The sequence below is a fragment of the Sminthopsis crassicaudata genome, chromosome 5, assembly GCF_048593235.1.
Source record: "Sminthopsis crassicaudata isolate SCR6 chromosome 5, ASM4859323v1, whole genome shotgun sequence".
NCBI classification, from domain to species: domain Eukaryota; kingdom Metazoa; phylum Chordata; class Mammalia; order Dasyuromorphia; family Dasyuridae; genus Sminthopsis; species Sminthopsis crassicaudata.
The window spans coordinates 261998258-262018854 of record NC_133621.1 but is presented as its reverse complement, the minus strand read 5'-3'; the positions used below and the strand labels follow the sequence as shown (position 1 = coordinate 262018854).

Sequence of the window (20597 nt, the reverse complement as noted above, 5' to 3'; positions counted from 1 at the left end):
ATTAATCTTTTGCTGAAATCAATTCCTGACCAATATTATTTCCCTGTTCAGTCACAAAATTCTTTGTTGATTGTGAAAGTTGCCCTTTTCTACATATCAGCCATCACGGGAATAATCAGCATCTTTTTAGTCCAGAAGCAGGACAGTAGAAAAGAAAACTGCTATTCTACTGAAATTCCTAAGTAGGAATTATATTTTATAAAGACGGTTTATAAGAGGAGGCTTGGGAATTTCCTGTTATAGAATTTTTAAAGGGATAATATCCTTAAATTCAAAGTAGCTCACTTATTAGTTAGTACAACTACTTATAAATAGTAGGTTGCCCAATCACTTTAAGATATAGACGTAAGTTCCCCATCTACTACTACATGAGATCTTTGCTCAAAGGTAATTTTCTCCACATATGATTTTATTTTTTCCAAATTACATGTCTTTTTCTTAAAACTCCTCTCTGCCAATCCATATCCTTCACTTTTTTTCTTTCAAATTATGACTCTAATTTCTACAATACTTCATATATACCTAGGGATATCCTTCCTCAACTCACACATGATTCCTCTGAACTTTGAATTCCAGAATGAAGGTACAATATAGGCCCTTATGTCCTTAAAGACTACATTTCAGGAGTTCCCCTTCCTTTTTTATTTTCTTTTAGTCAGAGGGCACAAGTAAAAAAAAAAAAACACTTAATGAAATAGCATAGAAAAAAAGTAGAAGCAAAACATTCCTCTCCTAGGTGTGGAGTATAATTTCCCTCATAAATACATGTAAAAACAATGGGAAGAGGGAATATATCTAGGCTATACATATGGAGGAAAACATAGGAATATTTGTGAGGGACAGCTGCCCCTCTGATACTGCAGTTCTGTTGATTTCTTTTGGTAATATTGTTGTACTTTTCCCATTGGGCCTGTTTTTACTCACATGGTCTATTATTCCTTCTGTAAATCATTCCCATTAGTCTTTCGTAGTCAGTGGTCAACATTGTTGTTACAACCTTGAGGTTACTGCCAGGTAAAGATAAACTAGGCAAGAGTTTTTGAAGTTTCTCTCAGCTTCTAGATTTTGGATTCAGCTGGAGTCCTTGGCAAGAGGTATTGTTCTTTCACTTAAGAATATGAATTGGCTTCAAAATGATACTTCTGAAGTCCAAAGTCTTGTATGCTACAACTGCATTTAAAAAAGGAGAAAAAAAATCTACCCCATGAGACGAGAATAAGCCTCCCTCCAGTGGTTTTTCTTCCCAATTTCTTTGAGTCTCAGTTGAAGTGTATGTCTCTTTGTCACAAAGAAAGTTTTTTGCCTTTAGACAGAGCGCTACTCAAGCTAAGTATGCTTTTAGACTTAATTCTCTTTCTCTGTCGTTTTTTCTCTCTGTGTCTGTTTCTCTTCATATCTTCTCTCTCTCTCTCTCTCTCTCTCTCTCTCTCTCTCTCTCTCTCTCTCTCTCTCTCTGTTTTTCTCTGTTGCTTTTTCTCTCTATCTCTGTGTCTGTGTCTGTTTCTCTTCATATCTCCTTTCTCTCTGTCTCTGTCTCTGTCTCTGTCTGTCTCTCTGTCTCTCTCTGTCTCTGTCTCTGTCTCTGTCTCTCTCTCTCTCTCTCTCTCTCTCTCTCTCTCTCTCTCTCTCTCTCTCTCTCTCTCTCTCTCTCTCTTTCTCTGTTGCTTTTTCTCTCTGTTTCTGTCCCTATCTCTGTTTTCCTGTTTCTCTCTGTCTCTGTCTCTCTGTTTCTCTCAACTTATCATGCTTTAAATAAACCCAAATGTAATTGAACAGCACAGTGTCAGACACAGAGTTATTTCCTGCTTATCAAGGGCAGGTGCTCTCTTAGAGGGTTTAGTCTTATTTAGGATTAGAATTTCCTCATGGTTCCCTATTTAATTTCCAGTTACTAAACTTGTACTTAGCTGTATAATGGAGAACCTGCTGATTAATTATTTGGTATGCTTTCCATTTTAGTTTACTGACATTCTAGAGTAAGGACATCCGTGTGGTCAGTGTCCATTCCCTGAAGATGTTGTAAGATATCACTAGGATCTCTACTCACTCTCAGTCAACATTTACATTATTTTCTATCACACTTCTCTTGTCACAAGTTAAATTTGCTACTGTGCCAGAAGTAGCTACTTACATGATGTGTGATTTGAACTAATTCACCCTATCCCACATATGGAAAGTGACATATAGAAAGCTGGATTTCTGAATACATACAGAGAAGTACTTGTTGGGTTTTTTTTCTGTCTTCATAAAATTATGAAATCACAGGATTGAGTGGACCATATAGTCTCCCTAAATATAAATCTGTTCTCCAATAGCCTTGAGAAGCTATATTAATGATAGTGATATAGCACCTATTATTTATAGAAGCATTTCAAAGTTTACAAAGTTTTTTTATTTACATTATTATATTTGATCTTCAAAACCAACTGATTAGGTAGATACTATAACTTTTATTTCTCCAATTTTTCAACTAACATTTGAAAAATTCAGCTCTGAGGACTTCATCATCTTCTGACACTGCCCATTCTAATTTAAATTGTTAGGAAATTCTTCCTTAAGATAAAATGAAACCCAAATGAAACCCACCACTTTCTGATTTCTACCTTGTTCTGTCTTTAGAGGCCAAGTAAAACATGTCTAATCTCTCTTCCACAATGATCTTTCAAATGCTTCCTTCCAGCATATTATTCCAGTGTAATAAAGTGGAAAGTGTCTCTGAAGCCAAAAGGGCTGGATTCAAATCCCATAGCAATTATTCCTTGGGTGACTTTGGGCAAGGTAAGTAATCTCCCGGTCCTTAAGTTTTTTTATCCATAAAACAATGGGTTTGAACTAAAACACAATTGAGGTCCCTGTCACTTTTAGGTTTATGATTTTTTTATAACCTTATATATTTTTTTCTTTTCAAACTTATCATAGACAATCCTTTAATTTGATCTTCTTATAATTTCCAATTCTCTTTCCACAACAACTGTCCTATTTAGGGTAGATTCCAGCTGGTCAATGTTCTTTCTAATATATGGGCACAGAACTGGCAAAAACGCCATAGCTGTGGTCTGATCAAATTTGTGAATAGAAAGACTAGTACCTTGACAACTCTGCATAGAATGTTGCTATTATTTCAGTTTAAGAGCCTATGAGCTTTTTTGGCTTTCATTTCTACTTTTGAGTCATATTAAAAACTCTAGACCTTTTTCACATGAACAAAGGTCTAGACAAAGATTCCTTGTTTAGTATCTATATTAATTTTTAAACCAAGTTTAAGACTATATAATCGTCCATCTTAAGTATATTATTATTATGCTTGATCAATTGTTCTGGTCTACTGAGATAATTTTGGATTTCAGTTCTGTCATGTGTTAGCTATCATTTACAAAGTTGATAAATATGCCATCTACTCTGTCATCCAAGTCACTGATAATAATGTTGAGCAGAAAAAGATTAGAGTAAGACTCTTTTCCAGATCACCACTTAATCCATTAATCATCACTAGTTGGATGCTGTGATTACATCTATTTTGAATTCACTTAAATTTATTATTTGGATTAATAGCAATCTGAGTAACAAAAGAAAGAGTATTACTTAATTTGAGCTCTTTAATATATTTATTCAATTCTAAAGACCTAAGATTATGTTGAATCTTTATAAACAAAAAGAAAACAATGAAAAACATCAATATTCAAAATAATATATTCTGATATACTATCAATATGGAATTATATTCTTATTTGATACTAGGCAAATAAAGGAAATATCATCATCATCATGTTTTCATAATTATCATCACTGTCACCCATTACCTAAAAATAGAGTAGTGTCAGTACTGTCATTACTTTTAAAATTTAATTGCATAAAACAATCAAACTGGTTGCTGAATAAGAGTCCATGCTAGTAAGTCCATTTTAGGCACTGAGACAATTTAATAAAAAGGAAATAACTAAAGACTTTCCACTTCACTGATTTTAGTATGTGAACCATAAAAATATCAATACCAACTTTAATGTGGTTTTTCCTACCATTTTCAAAATAAGTTGAGATTCATAAAATATTTCCAATCATATTATATTGCTATGTGGAAGCTGTTAGTAAAAAGACAATAATGTAATGGACTGTTGCACAAAACAATTGCACATGGAGTTTATGTTTCTAAACTCAATTTCTAGGCCACAACATATGAATCTATGTTTTCTTTATTGACTGACATCTCAAGGCTCATTGACTTTTCTAGTTCAATCAGAGTTTAAAGAGATTTACAGGTTTTAATGGGAATAAAGTCCAGAAAAATAGTAGTGATGATAATAATGATGGGGATCCAAAGGGAGAGGAGTGATCAAGAAATGCATCCTAGCTAAGTTTAGGTATTTCTTTTCTCCAGCTGAAAGCTTTCAAAAAGGGAAGAAACTAAAAGGAAAGTTGACTGGATCCTATTATTCAACTAACATTTAAATGGAAAGTCACTGAAAACTCAAACTTTGTGAAAACAGTTCTGGACTCAAGGGAGCAATAGTATTGAAAGCCCATTAAAGGTAACTACAAGATTTTGTGTATTTAATTTACTAAGTTGTCACTCAACTTTACTAGACAGGAAGACTGGACATCTGTAAGCTTTGGGAAAATATGAAACATAACAAAATGATGCTTGGAGTTGGAAAGGACTTTAAAGAACGGGTTATTTAGGAGGATAATTTTATGAAAATATAAATTTCTAACAATTTTCTGAGTCAGAATAATAATCACTTATTAGATTCACATGTACTTTCATATGTCAAAATAATAAATGTACCACATGTTCAAATAGTACTACCATTAAAATATCCAATTTGTTTTAATTTATCAAGTTCATTTTAATTTGAAAGACCATCTCTAAAAGAAACTATAGTTTGATAAATTTAACAATCAGAAAAACATTTACAGGAACATCATGAACATGAACTAAATTACCTATGAAAATGACATCCTCCCTATCTAGTTCAATAATATCAATTATAAGATCTAAAACTTGTTAAGACAGAATGTGAATTCCTAATAACACAATACACAATTAGTATCAATGAAAATATACATAATCATGATGTTAAACTTCCCAGAATTGTTATTAATAGATTTATCATTATTGCTAACAAAAATTTTATCTTGAACTTAGGAATCATAAAATACTTTTAAAACTAAAGAGTTTTTTATTTTAAAAATCCCTCACAATTATATCAAGGGTTAAATTTTTCTGGAGACCATATCACATGAGCATAGGAATCATTGCAAAAACTGTATTTTACTGATGGGGAGTAAGATAACTCAACCAGAAAGCTAAATTGCAAAACATGTATAGTAAAACAAATTAAATGCAGTACTCTAAAACTTTGTATCCAATTGGTAACATATAACCAGATATTCACAGACCTCTTGAAAAGAAACAGCTCGCCATATGTTTTGCATGTTGAAGTTTGAAAGATTAGTTGAAAGTTTTCGCCTTCCATTTCCCACTTTCCCATCCATCGCTGAACTCTACTGGATAGTCTCGATGTGATACCCATTTTTTCTTAGTATTTTTTATCCCCGGAACAGCTATTACTTTAACTGAAAAGCAAAAATAATAGCATTAAATATAAACTTTCACTTAATATGATCCAAGTAAAATTGGTTTGAAAAAACAATAATAAACATGATTAAATCAACAGTATGTACTTAGGGGTCACTGACATATTTCATTTATTAGAAACATCTTTTTGGTGTTTTGGGAGTTAAATTATTTACTGAAGACTTGATAGGATTTTTTTATGCCAATTTTACTTGAAAAATACAGTTACTTGAAAATGTAACCACTATATACATATATATATATATATATATATATATATATATATATATATATATATATAATTGTTTCCTAGCTTTTATCCTTTTTTTAATAAATGAAAATACATTGATGATTGGACATTTATGAAATAAGTAAATGCTTTCAATTTTTCCTGAATGGCATATCATTGTTAGTTTGTGTATGGATTTGAGTAAATTGGAGAAAATCTTGCAAATAGCAACAACAATGACTAGAGATGAAAAATAAGATTGATGAGATCAGGATTGAAAAAGGTCATATCCTCTTTACTCTGGAAGAGTAATCTATTATTCCTACATATTCTTAATATATTAGGAACTTTTGAAAACTTAATTTTTAAAATTTTGTTTTTCATCATCTTAGAAGACAGAACAAGAGGGAATAAACAAAAACAAAAGAGCTAGGTGGAAGGACAACAACATCCAGTCTACATTAGCCTGATAAGCAGAAGATTTATTTTGCTTTCTGATTGTGAATTTGAAGACAGAGTAAAAATGTTGCCTAGCAGCTTGGAAGCAGATCATGACATATTTGATGTTAACTTGTACACATGTGGATGTCATATTGGACCCAATAAAGCCTTTCTGGACAATGTGCTGTTGAACACAACATTAGGTTAGCAAGAGACTGTTGACTATAATTGATGACATGATAAACCACCACTTATCATGTTAATTTATGTATATAGAACTTCATAATGACACTGGGTGAAATTAGTTGACTTTCTATAGTCCTTTTCTGAATAAGTTTATGAGTTGGAAAAAAAAAGAAATCTGTCATGTTTTGGGTATTAACATTTAATTGCCAATATACAATTAGGGATATTTTAATAAGCAAGTGGCTTAAAAAGGGAACAAATTTTAAGACACTTAGGAGAATCGTTCTCTAAATTTAAATTTGGCATAAAAGGTGATTAATATAATGTGTGAATATATTTTTCTGCTTCAATGTTCTTTAAAACATTCTGAGGAATTTACTCGAGTTTGAGTCCTATTAGGGGGCAGTAGGAATGCTGGGACCTGGGATCATATCGTGATTCCAACACTTACTCATGTGGAACCTTGGATAAGTCATTTAACCACTCATTCATAATCTCCTTATTTATGATGCTATGATTTGGTCAGTCATGAACTAATATTTACTCTTAGGCATCTTTTCAAAATTGAGTGGATTCTAAGATTATACTTTTGGGCCACAGGCCCAAATTTGATTTGTTACCACCACATTTCTGAAAGGATGGAAGAATAAAATCTGTTATTTTAGAGAAAAAGAATGAGCAATGCATAGTGAGGTTACATGCTTAAGGTGACTCATTCTGTTAGAAATAGATCTGCATCTAAAATGAGTTTTGATGACTTTACAATTGTAATTCATGTCAGAAATCCTAGGAAAGAGACTAATAAACTGAGATGATGACTGAATTTGGTTTTTACAGGAGTATGTCATATTCATCTACTGTAAATCTGCTAATTAGAAAATCAGTTAGGCCCTTTGAGAAATTACATTAAGCACTTCAGGCAACTGCAGTGTCAATGAGAATAAAATCAATGTCATTATTTTCCATATAAACAAATGGTCAAGAAAAGTTAAGAGAATTTCCAAAAGAATTTATCTTACTTTTAGCATAAAATTGGGCATCCTACATAAAAGCATAGTTTCTAAAAGTCCAACAGGGTCTTAGAGATCATTGAGTCTAACCCCTATCCAACATAGCTCTTCCACTCAGGACAAGTGGTCCTTCAATGGCCATTGCGCAATCCCAGCAATGAGCAGAATCACTTAACAATCCATCAGGCAGCTGTATTATTCCATTTAATGATTCAATAAATAATTTTTAATTAATCGATTGCCATACATTTTTTCATACTTTTTTATTATTTTGAGTTTTGAAAATTTGTCTAAGAACAACAACACTTAGTCAATAAACTATTCCATGAATAAACAAATATTCACACCCATACCTACAATCTGGAGTATGTTTGGTTTTTGAGAAAAGGAGTGGCAAGATAGGATTGTTTCACGAAAAAAATCTATTGAGATATCATTTAGTATCCAAAAAAAGATTTAAGTTAACAACTGAAATAGTTAATTTGAAAAATTCCCTCAGAAATATCCAAGGTTTTGGCTTTTTTTTTTAACCTTACAAAGAAGAGAGAATGACAAATTTGTTTATTAATACAATGATCAGCTTTTTTCTTTAATTAAACAACCATTTTTGTTTCCACTTGTTCTGTCTTCTAGGATGATGATTGAGTTTTTCATAATTACATTACATATTCTATATCATTTTAAAATACCTACCTTTATTAATAAAAAATAGGAATGAATGCTTTAACCTTTCCATGCTTTGACTGATGTCACCATGCTTTAAGATCACAGAAAAATATTAATACATTCATTAATTAATAAAGCTTTTTGATCATGATAAAAAGAAGACAATGTTTTATGTATATTTACAACATTAAATTATTTATATTTGGAAATAATAATTTTCAGGATAAATTCATTTCAATTTGTTGGGGAACATTTTATATTTAGTAAACTGCTCCCAAGCCTTATATTCTAGATGTTTACCAAAGAACTTCCATTTCTAACAAATTCCATTTTAAAAATTTCCTAATGTGGATAGGATCTCTTTGTTATATTTTGTCTTTCAATTGAATCTTCAAGTCATTGTGTCCCTCCGGTACAATGTAACCCTATATTTAAGTGACAATCTGTAATCTTTTCATAGCAAGTTGTAACTCCTTCTGCTAATATCAACAATTATGTCTAAAAACAACTATTATGTGATATTACAGGCTTGCTCGTTCATAACAGTCTCTAAATATGTTTTTGCTGGAATGGAAATGTTTAAGGAAAATTAGCAATCCACATGACATTTAAGATCAGATTGAACAAATAGAGTATTTTTGAAAGAATATTGTGTGTGTGTGTGATTAAAAAGCCCATAGTGTTACTATTTTGCTATTTGTAGATAAACAATTTGACCAATCATCAATAAAGCATCTTCTCGCATTGTGTTCTGTGACATATTTTTGTTATTATAGAAATACTTCAAATTAATAGATACAGAAAAATTGTGGTATAAAAACAACAGAATTATGTGAAGCCATTACTATGTTCAATGATTACCTCTCAAATTGGAAAAAAAATGTGTAAAGGAGCAATTTAGCACAGTCAATGTATAATCATGCTAACATTATTTATCTACCCAAGAATAAAATAGTAAAGGACTCAAACTAAGAAAACAATTTGATATGAAAGGTATCTTTTCTGATAGCCTCTTGGAACAAAATTGCTAAAGTACTTTTTTTTTTCATTCTCTCAAAGACTATTGTCAGGCCATATGAATCTTCAACGATCTTCTGAAGCATATTTTCAGGTGATCATACAGATCAACCAACCAGTCTTTTAAATATGTGCTGAAAGCAAGTCTTGAAGTTTAAGTTAAAATGCTCTCATTTTCAAGCAGCCACTTCTTTGCTGCTTAATATGTTTTCTGCTAAAGATTTGTTCTGGTCTTTTTTTGGTTAAATCCCTGGTTCTTTAACAAATGTCAAGGTCTACATATGCTGTGTTTTGATAAGTAATTTAATATGTAAAATGCTTTGAATGAAACTCCTGGTATGTATAAAAAAAAAAAAAAAAACTTGGTTAAGCAGGTCATGATAGAAATTTCATGATGTATAGTAATACGTCATAGGATTTTCATTGATATATCCAACGTTGTGTGTCTGGAGATATAATTTATTTCAAAGTCCTTCCCATATTGTATTACTTAACAGCAGATAGAGCATAAGTAAAGCATGGAGAAGAAATTCAACATTTTAATGAAAGTGACCAGAACGAATCTTTAGCAGCAAAGCGTTTACATCAATTTAAACTCTGTGAATGAGCTAGGTTCGCCAGGATTGGGGTGAAGTAGAGATGGTGAGGAAAAGAATAGTTATTTTTATGCTACTCCTTTTAAATCATCCTGACCTTTTCCATAAAACCGATGGATGATTTAAATATCATACATATTATCTTGGGATTTTGTTTGGTTTTAGTTTTTATTATTTTAGATAGAAGAGAAATTTCAATTTTCATGATGTCTGCTACAAAATACACAATTAGATTTTGTGTTCTCTCCAGCCCGTAGCACAGCACTCTGTATATGGTGGGGGTTTGATAAACATTTTATTAATTTGACTTGATGTTTGTTGATATAAAATAGAAGTGTGAGTCTTACTAATTGCCTTTGAAATTATAGTAGGAAGCTTTAAAACATTAGGAAATTTATGATTTAATAAAAAGTTTCATATGTTCTTAATTTTGTAATTTAAAAAATCAAGTATATTTTATCAAATTCCTCAAATTTTTCTGATTTCTTATAAAAATATTGGTGACATGTTATTTAACAACTTATGAACAATTTTTTTTCTTATTGCTTACCAGGGGAGAGAGAAAATAATGCTAAAAATATTTGCAGTGACCACAAAAGTTAAGATATCATATAGAGTATCAGGTTGCTTGATGTCCTGGGGAGAGAGGAAGCAAGGGAGGGGGAAAATATGGCATACAAAAATCTTACAAAAATGAATGTTGAAAACTATCTTTAAATATATTTTGATAAATGAAATTCTATTGAGGGAAAAAAAGATATATAGAGAATATAAAATCTTACTATGTAGGTATTCAAATTTCTGATGATGTATTTTGCTAATATGTTGCTTTTAGTTATTTCTTGGTTCCAGAATGGGTACTATCTGTTTTTGACAAATAGATTTTATTAGGTTTCCCTGTGATAAACATTATTGTCTATGTGTTTTCAATTAAACTTATTTTTTGGGGGTACGGCTACTTAAAAATCACCTTTAATTATTTTTTGTTGATATATATATATACATATATATATATATATCATACATACATATATACATATAACATATATATATGTGTGTGTGTGTATGTGTGTGTGTATATATATATATATATATATATATATATATATATATATATATATATATATGTACTTGTTATTTCCTTTTCTTTGGGATTTAATTTTTATGAGCGTAATAATTACTATTTCCATCTCTTTTTTTCACTTGCCCAGTCTCAGACCACCAGCCACAAGCTGGACATCTCTAATTGAATGTTTCATAGAAAGCTCAAATTCATCATGTCTCAAATGGAATTTATACTTCCCTAAACTAGCCTCTTCTCTAAATACCTCTTTCATAAGAGGGCACCATGATTTCTACAGTTACCCAGGTTCAGAACCTGAGAATCAATTTCGACATTGCCTTCTCTATCATTGCTCACATAATAGATGATAATTGCTAGCATTTGTATAAGCTTTAAAGTTCACAAATAACTTTGTAAATATAAATGTGTGCGTATTATTATTTAGCTTTTCCTGACTCTAAATCCATCATTCTTTCTATTTTGTCAAGTAGATTCACACCTAATCAGTTGCCAATTTAGTTTCCTTCAAATCTGTCTATTCTTCTTGCCTTACAATGGGCATGTATTTAGGCCCAGTTCATTTTCCAATGGACTCTTCTAATAGTTTCCTCATTGGATTCTCAGCTTCAGTCTTTCTTTTCTCCAATTCATCCTACATAGTTGCTAAAATAATTTCTTTAAAGCAAAATTTGACCATAACTAGCTCTAGTCTATCTTTCTGTTCTCCTTAATATATTCTATGTTCCACTTTTGCTTATTTATTTTGCTTAGTCAGCAAACACTTATTAAGCATCTACTATGTATCTGATATTGTGTTAAGCACAAAAATAATACAATGAACATGTTTCCTACCCTTAAAAGCTTTCAGTCCAGTGGATTTTTACCTCATATATCCATACATAGCTTTGCACAGGCTACCATGATTAAAATGTACCCACTTTTGTGTCTTAGACTCCTTAGCTTCCTTGTAGGCTCAGCTTTTGTACCATCATATCTTCAAAGTTGTTCTTCCTGATTTCCTTCATGGTCAGTTCTCTCTCCTCAAAGTACCATGTACATGTTTAATATTTATGTATTATAATCCCTCTATCCTTCCTCTGTAGGATGCAATACTTCATCTTCATGATATTCTTCACTTATGTATTTTTTTCTCCACTCAGAGAGCAACCAACCTGAGCCAGACCTTTTAATCTCTCACATGAATTATTATAATAGTCTCTTAACTGTTCTCTTTGACTCCAGGCTTCTCCTTTTCTAACCCAACTTTCATTATGATATCAAAATAATTTTTATTAAGTTTTATGTCTAATCATGTCATTCCCCTTCAATGCTTTTTTACTGACTTTAGGACAAAGTTCAAACTCTTTAGTCTAGTCCTCAAAAATCTGGCTCCTACCCACCTTTTCAGACATCTCACAAGATTTCCTGTCATTCATTCTATGTTCCAGCACTACAAACTGTACTATGAACTTGACATTCTATCTCCAGTCTTTATGCATTCATATGATCTGCATATCATTGTGTTAATTATATACATTTAAGATATTAATGTCTGTGGAATTAAATTGAATATGGAGATTTTTTTCTTTTCAAAGAGAATTATATCACACACATACTCCCTTCACTAAGACAATCTGCATTCTTGGATGACTTAGAAAAATAGCCAGAAGGAGCTGATTGGGATGCAAACAGTTTAAGTGACTTGGTTGGAGTTTTTGAGTCCATTAACATTTTAACAAGTTATGATTTTTTTAAATGTAGCTTTCCTGTTAATTATCTCCCTTGCCCTAAATCATAAATTTCCATTTGAATTTTCAAGGGCTGTCCTTTCTTATCAAGAGTCATTTACAAATTACATATTCTACTCTAATATTATTTATTCTTTAACTGGAGGTTCTTAGCATTTGATTTTTAAAATTCCATCACATTTTGCAATGGGGACCTGTGTAAAGTAATTACAATTAAATAACTAATTGTAATTAATTAATTAATGGTAATTCTTGATAGTGAGGTCATGTAGAAAAAGTTTTAATCAAATCAACCAGCTCAACAATTTTTATCAAGAAAATTGAATTATGTCTTTTCATGTTTCTCTGTCCATATTAGACCATTGTATAATAGAAATAGATATTAGGAGCTTGCAGAATTATTTTAAGAATTGTGTACATTATATGAGGCAGCTAATTGTCATTGGATGGTGCACTGTGTCTGGAGTCAGGAAGATTTCTCTTCCTGAGTTCAAATCTGACCTCAAACATATCCTAATTGTGTAAGCCTAAGATCTGTTTGCCTTAAGCTAGTCACTTACCTTCTGCTTTAGTGTTTTCTTCATCGTCAAAATAAGCTAGAGAAGGAAATGGCCAATCACTCCATGATCTTTGTCAAGAAACCTCAAAATGGGGGTCTTTAAGCAGATGCTAGATGTCTACATGTGGATTTTAGAGAGAGGATTCCTGCATGTGTATAGGTTAGCTGGATAGATTCTCAAGTCTCTTTGAACTCTAACATTTTGGGATTTGAGTAGATGGATCCCAACTTTGTAACTAATAGGCAACAAATTATGTAAGAAATTGAGTGGTATTCACACAAGTATAAAGAGTATTGGTTAAAATAAATCTGTTTCTTTCACAGAGACAATAATAATATTAGGCTATTTATGAACTACAATTCAATATATAATAGAAATATGGCAAACATGACTATATTAACCTTGAACTAATTAACACAGATGTTAGCAAAATTCTCTTTTTTTTGGTTTGGAGGAAAAATGAATAAACAAGAGTACTAACTGTCTCTCCTCAAAGAGGAATGAAAAATGATGGGAATCTTTGCTAGGTGACTATGAGCATTTTGTGAGATTTTAGAAAACTGGCACTAATTGCCATATATAATTACGGTGCATTTTTGTAGCATCAGACATTTTTTAATGAGATAATTCAGGTCACCAAAACACAATATTCTTTAATTGTAACAGTTAACTTTGGTATTACTATTACAAATGTACAATATTTAACCACCTATCCTTATGTCCTGAATTAGTTATTTTTTTACTTTTTTTCGTTCTTGTTTGTTTGTTTTTAATTCAATAAAAATTTTTGACTGGCATCACTTTCTAATTTAAGAAGGAATTTAATAGAGAAAGTGATCAATGAATTGAGCTTGTAACTTAAAAAGCTAGAAAAAGACCAAATTAAAAACCCCCAATCAAATACTAAACTTGAAATTCTAAAATAAAAAAGAGTAATTAATAATATTGAAATTAAAAACAACTATTGAACTAATAAATAAAACTAAGAATTGGTTTTATGAAAAAAACCCAATAAAATAGATAAACCTTTATTAAATCTGATTAGAAAAAGGAGAGAGGAAAATCAAATTTTCAAAAATGAAAAGGGAGAACTTTCCACCAATAAAAAAGAAATTAGAGAAATAATGAGTTACTTTGCCCAACTTTATGCCAATAAATTTGATAACCTAAGTGAAATGGATGACTACCTACAAAAATATAGGTTTCCCAGATTAACAGAGAAGGAAGTAAATTGCTTAAATAGTCCCATTTCAGAAAAAGAAATAGAACAAGCTATTAATCAACTCACTAAGAAAAAATCCCCAGGACCAGATGGATTTACATGTGAATTCTACCAAATGTTTAAAGAACAATTAGCCCCAATTCTATATAAACTATTTGAAAAAACAGGGAATGAAGGAGTCCTACCAAATTCCTTTTATAACACAGACATGGTACTGATATCTAAACCAGGTAGATCGAAAACTGAGAAAGAAAACTATAGACAAATTTCCTTAATGAATATTGATGCTAAAATCTTAAATAAGATATTAGCAAAAAGACTTCAGAAAATCATCCCCAGGATAATACACCATGATCAAGTAGGATTTATACCAAGAATACAGGGCTGGTTCAATATTAAGAAAACTATCAGTATAATTGGCCATATTAATAAACAAATTAACAAAAACTATATGGTCATCTCAACATATGCAGAAAAAGCATTTGACAAAATCCAACATCCATTCCTATTAAAAACACTTTGAGAGTACAGGAATAAATGGACTTTTCCTTAAAATGATCAGTAGCATCTATTTAAAACAATCAGTAAGCATCATATGTAATGGGGATAAACTGCAATCATTCCCAATAAGATCAGGAATAAAACAAGGTTGCCCACTATCACCATTACTATTCAATATTGTATTAGAAATGCTAGCTTTGGCAATAAGGGTTGAGAAAGAGATTAAATGAATTAGAGTAGGCAATGAGGAAACCAAATTATTACTCTTTGCTGATGATATAAGTATAGAGAACCCCAGATATTCTACTAAAAAGCAATTAGAAATAATTCACACCTTTAAAAAAGTAGCAGGATACAAAATAAACCCACAGAAGTCATCAGCATTCTTATATATCACTAATAAAATCCAACAGAGTTATAAAGAGAAATTCCATTTAAAGTAACTACTGATAGTATAAAACATCTAGAAATCTATCTGCCAAGGGAAAATCAGAAACTATATAAGCAAAACTATAAAACATTTTTCACACAAATTAAGTCTGATCTAACCAATTGGAAAAATATTAAATGCTCTTGGATAAGGCGAGCAAATATAATAAAAATGATAGTTCTACCTAAACTAATTATTTATTTAGCACTATACCAATCAGACTCCCAAAAATCTATTTTAATGACCTAGAAAAAATAACAACAAAATTCATATGTAAAAACAAAAGGTCAAGAATTTCAAGGGAATTAATAAAAAAAAAAATCAAATGAATGTGGCCTCGCTGTACCAGATCTAAAATTATATTACAAAGCAGCGGTTACCATAACCATTTGGTATTGGCTAAGAAATAGACTAGTTCATCAGTGGAATAGGTTAAGTTCAAAGCACAAAAAAGTCAATAACTTTAAAAATCTAGTGTTTGACAAACCCAAAAAACCCAGCTTTTGGGATAAGAACTCACTGTTTGACAAAAATTGCTGGGACAATTGGAAATTAGTATGGCAGAAATTAGGCATTGACTCACACTTAACACCATACACCAAAATAAGGTCAAAATGGGTTCATGATCTAGGCATGAAGAATGAGATTATAAATAAATTAGAGGAACATATGATAGTTTACCTCTCAGACCTCTGGAAGAGGAAGGAATTTATGACCAAAGAAGAACTAGAGATCATTATTGATCACAAAATAGAAAATTTTGATTATATCAAATTGAAAAGTTTTTGTACAAACAAAACTAATGCACATAAGATCAGAAGGGAAGCAATAAACTGGGAAAACATTTTTACAGTCAAAAGTTCTGATAAAAGCCTCATTTCCAAAATATATAGAGGATTTACTCTAATTTATAAGAAATCAAGCCATTCTCCAACTGATAAATGGTCAAGGGAAATGAATAGACAATTCTCAGATAAAAAAAAAATTGAAACTATTTCTAGCTATATGAAAAGATGCTCCAAGTCATTATTAATCAGAGAAATGCAAATTAAGACAACTCTAAGATACCATTACACACCTATCAGATTGGCTAGAATGACAGGTAAAGATAATGCACAATGTTGGAGGGGATGTGGGAAAGCAGGGACACTGATACATTGTTGGTAGAATTGTGAATACATCCAGCCATTCTGGAGAGCAATTTGGAACTATGCTCAAGAAGTTATAAAACAGTGTGTAACCTTTGATCCAGTAGTGTTACTACTGGGCTTATATCCCAAATAGATTCTTCTTTAAAGAAGTGAAAGAGACCTGTATAAGCAAGAATGTTTGTGGCAGCCCTCTTTGTGGTGGCCAGAAACTGGAAACTGAGTGGATGCCCATCAATTGGAGAATGGCTGAATAAATTGTGGTTTATGAATATTATGGAATATTATTGTTCTGTAAGAAATATCCAGCAGGATGATTTCAGAAAGGCCTAGAGAGACTTACATGAACTGATGCTGAGTGAAATGAGCAGGACCAGGAGATCATTATATACTTCAACAACAATACTATATGATGATCAATTCTGATGGGCGTGGCCCTCTTCAACAATGAGATGAACTAAATCAGTTCCAATAGAGCAGTAATGAACTGAACCAGCTACACCCAGCGAAAGAACTCTGGGAGATGACTATGAATCACTACATAGAATTCCCAGTCCTTCTATTTTTGTCCACCTGCATTTTTGATTTCCTTCACAGGCTAATTGTACACTGTTTCAAAGTCTGACTCTTTTTGTACAGCAAAATAACTGTAGGGACATGTATACATATATTTTATTTAACTTATACTTTAACATATTTAACATGTATTGGTCAACCTGCCATCTGGGGAGGGGGTATGGGGAAGGAGGGGAAAAATTGGAACAAAAAGCTTGGCAATTGTCAATGCTGTAAAATTATTCATGCATATATATTATAAATAAAAAGCTATAATTAAAAAAGAAGGAATTTAGGTAATTTAAAAAGTTCTAAATTTTTTTCCATTTAAAAATTTGTCTACTATTTCATAAGTAGATCCTTCTAATTAGAGAATTTTCACATACTCATATTCTAGAACTTAGAATTTTTATCTTTCAGTGGTAGACTTCGTTGTTGTTGTTGTATTCCAAGCAAACTTTTAACATAAACCTCACTAATCACAGCTTAAGTCTCACCTCCTATACAAACCCATCTCTGAACACTGTAGTCCACAATAATCTACATTCCTTCTTCAAATTTTATATCAATGGCAGTTCCGTGCTATACCATTTAGCATGTGACTATATTCTGACATATTCTTTTCTGGGTAGATTTTTCCCATAACATTTTGCAAAATATTTAATTCAGAATAGGTTCTGTTTTGTCCTTTAATCCCATCCTTAAGTGGAGTCTGTTGGAAATGGAATTTAGGGTCCTTCCATATAAGAAAGTGGAATAGGGAACTATGATATTATTCAAGAGCCAATAGAAATAGGTTGAGGTCTATAAAAGCTTATCCATTAGGCATGGGAGTGTTTTTGAACATGAAGCAGTAATAAATCAGAAGAACTTAAGAATAATCAGAGTTTAATCAGAAGCAGGCCAACAAGGAGGCAATATAAGGAGTGCAGGATCAAAGATAAGATCTTACTGTGTATTTTGGCAATGGTACTGGTCACCAACACTCCAGGGCACCCAGAATAAACCATTGTCAGTAGCCACAGATACTTATTAACTTGGCTTGGAGAGGCTAGTTGGGATTAGTACAGGTAAAATTTATACAAGGCATTTTTAAAATGTTATTTTATGACAAATATAAACTAATGGTTTATCTGGGCCAATTTATGCAGATCCTAGCATGTTGGGAAGGAGGGTCTGAACTTTAGATACAATAGGAAATTACTGAAGATCTTTGAACAGAAGATTGACATAATCACAGTTTTTCTCCCCTTGGAGGCAATGGGGTTAAGTGACTTGACCAGAATCATTCAGCTAGTAAGTGTTTGAAGTTAGATTTGAACCAGGTCATCCTGACTCTAGGTCTAATGCTCTCTCCACTGAACCACATTAATTTTTTTTAAAAAACATTATTCTGGCAGTACTATTCAGGAAGGTTAGAGATAGGAAAATCTGTTAGAAGAGTTTTGAAATAATACAGGCAAGTTTAAGTGAGATTCTGTACTGGGGTGGTGGAAAAGAGATGAGGAGATAGATGTGAGGAATGTTTCAGAGATGGAATCAACAAGACATGGTAACTGGTCTGAATATTTAAAGTGAGAGAATTGTTACTGGATTAGTTAAGGCACTAGGGATAGATGTAGATAACTTTTTGTAAGAAGTTTAATATGTAGGGGAGAGGAAGCATCTTACAAAATCTAAAGAAAGACAAAATGGAGGATTTTTTTTCTTTTCTTGGATTGAAGAAATTTGCATGGCTAAGAAGATAGAAAGGAATCATTCAAGGGAGGGAGTGAAGATGCATGAGAGAGGAGCAAGATCTAAGAGGAGGCTTAATGGGATTGAGAAAAACAGAAGTATTAGGGGTTAGGTAAATTAAAAGGATAGCTTTTTTTCCCTTGTGACTAGAGACAAGGGAAAAAAGATAAATGCTTGGGTAGTGAACAGAGAAAGCTTGAAAATACATTTAAACCAATTTCCTTAATTTTATAAGTGAAGCACCGGAAGTCACTAAGCATCCAGTGCCATGCCCAAAATGATGGAGGTAGGAAGGAATCAACGTATGATTGATCCCCTCATTCAAATCCAAATCCAGCAATCCTTCCATAGCACCACACTGCTTTCTCCAAATCCATTGCTTTATACACTATACCACCATTACCTGACAATCTGAATGTTCTGTTTTGGATTCATTCGATGTTTAATCAAGTTTATTATTAACCCTTATTTAAAGGTCTGAGCATTTTCAAATGTTTGCCTCAATTCTTAAAGATCAGGGCAGCATTACTAATGCATCATTCATTTTAAAACATTAATTTTGTTTGCATTAAAATCATGCAATAGATATATTCCATAAAATATTCTTTTCTTTCTTTTAAAATATTTTCCTTAAAACATTTATAAGAGTGAATTTTCAGAATTTATAGTGTCAGAAAATGTTACCAATATTGAATTTATCTGAGAAAAACAAACATTAATTAATATATAATTGAATCATGTTTAAAATTAATTCCCCATCATTAAAATATGCAATTATTGATAGTACTGCTACTTGTAACTTCAGTCTGATTTCTGTAGATGGCATTTGCAGTACTCTGAAAGGTAGAAATGATCAGTCCCATCACAGAAAGCAGACATTCCTTGTGTAATATGACCGTTTCATTCATGGTGAAACAACTCTCCCTTGCTTGGTCTCTAAGTACTTTCAAATGGAAAAGAAAAGAAAAGACTCTACACTTATCAAAGAGGAGATCTAGTTTTATGTCTAAATCAATCTGTTTAGACCCTGAATTGAAATACTAGAAGTGAACAGTTGGGCAAACTTACTAAATGAAGTACCATGGAAAGAAAATGATAGGGTTTTTTTTTTGCTGTTTTTTTTAAAGCCAATACAGTGGATTTGGACATATTGGGGACATTAGAGTTTAAAATATTACTCTGTCCATTTTAAGAAAAAGAAACTAAAGCACAGCATTTGTTAAGAATTATTCATATATTTAATAACAATGGATATTTTATGTATAATTTAAATATCTAGCTTAAGCCATGTTGGACCAATTACCGCTTACTGATCTTTTATGAACATTGGGTCCTGAAAGATTTTGTATAGCTTCTGCTGTTGAGTATGACATAGGAATCATGTCATCCCAATTCTGATTAAATTCTCCAGGCTTTTATGGAACAACTGATTATAGTGAGTTTTCCATACTATGGAAAGAAGCCATGAAAGAGGTGAATTCTATTTAAATTCCCAATCTATGGCACTAAATGGTAGAGTAGATAGCATGCTATGGGGAGAAAAAAGTTCTGAAATTTATAATGCTATTTAAGACTTGTGATTTCATTGCTAGACGGTATAATAGATAGGGTGCTGGATCTTTAGAAAGATTTAAGTTTGAATTTTGTGTCCCTGATTAAGTCAATTAACTGTTGGTTTCTTCATTTATAAAACGGGAATAGCAATAGCACCTATATCATTTGAGAGCATAAGATGGGCTAACATGTACAAAGTTCTTTGCAAACCTTAAAATGCCATATAAATTTTAGCTATCATCATCATTCCTTTCTCTTCTGATTGGCTATCCTATATTAATACAAAAAATCATGCATTATCCTCAAATAACAATTTTGTGATTATGTTCATTTTATGTTTATGAGATACAGATACCTAG

General features: G+C 31.6%; 1 protein-coding gene across 6 annotated transcripts in view; it reads right to left on the bottom strand.

The window, feature by feature from the left end:
* Window positions 1-1659: 1659 nt before the first annotated feature.
* The window catches only part of LRRIQ1 (leucine rich repeats and IQ motif containing 1), a 297962-nt gene continuing 279024 nt past the window's right edge, over window positions 1660-20597 (bottom strand). For all 6 annotated transcript variants that reach the window (XM_074270901.1, XM_074270905.1, XM_074270906.1 and 3 more), the window contains one exon: window positions 1660-5574. In XM_074270901.1, coding sequence (XP_074127002.1) covers window positions 5450-5574 — 125 coding nt within the window. In that variant the 3' untranslated portion in view covers window positions 1660-5449. The remainder of the gene's footprint in view (window positions 5575-20597) is intronic.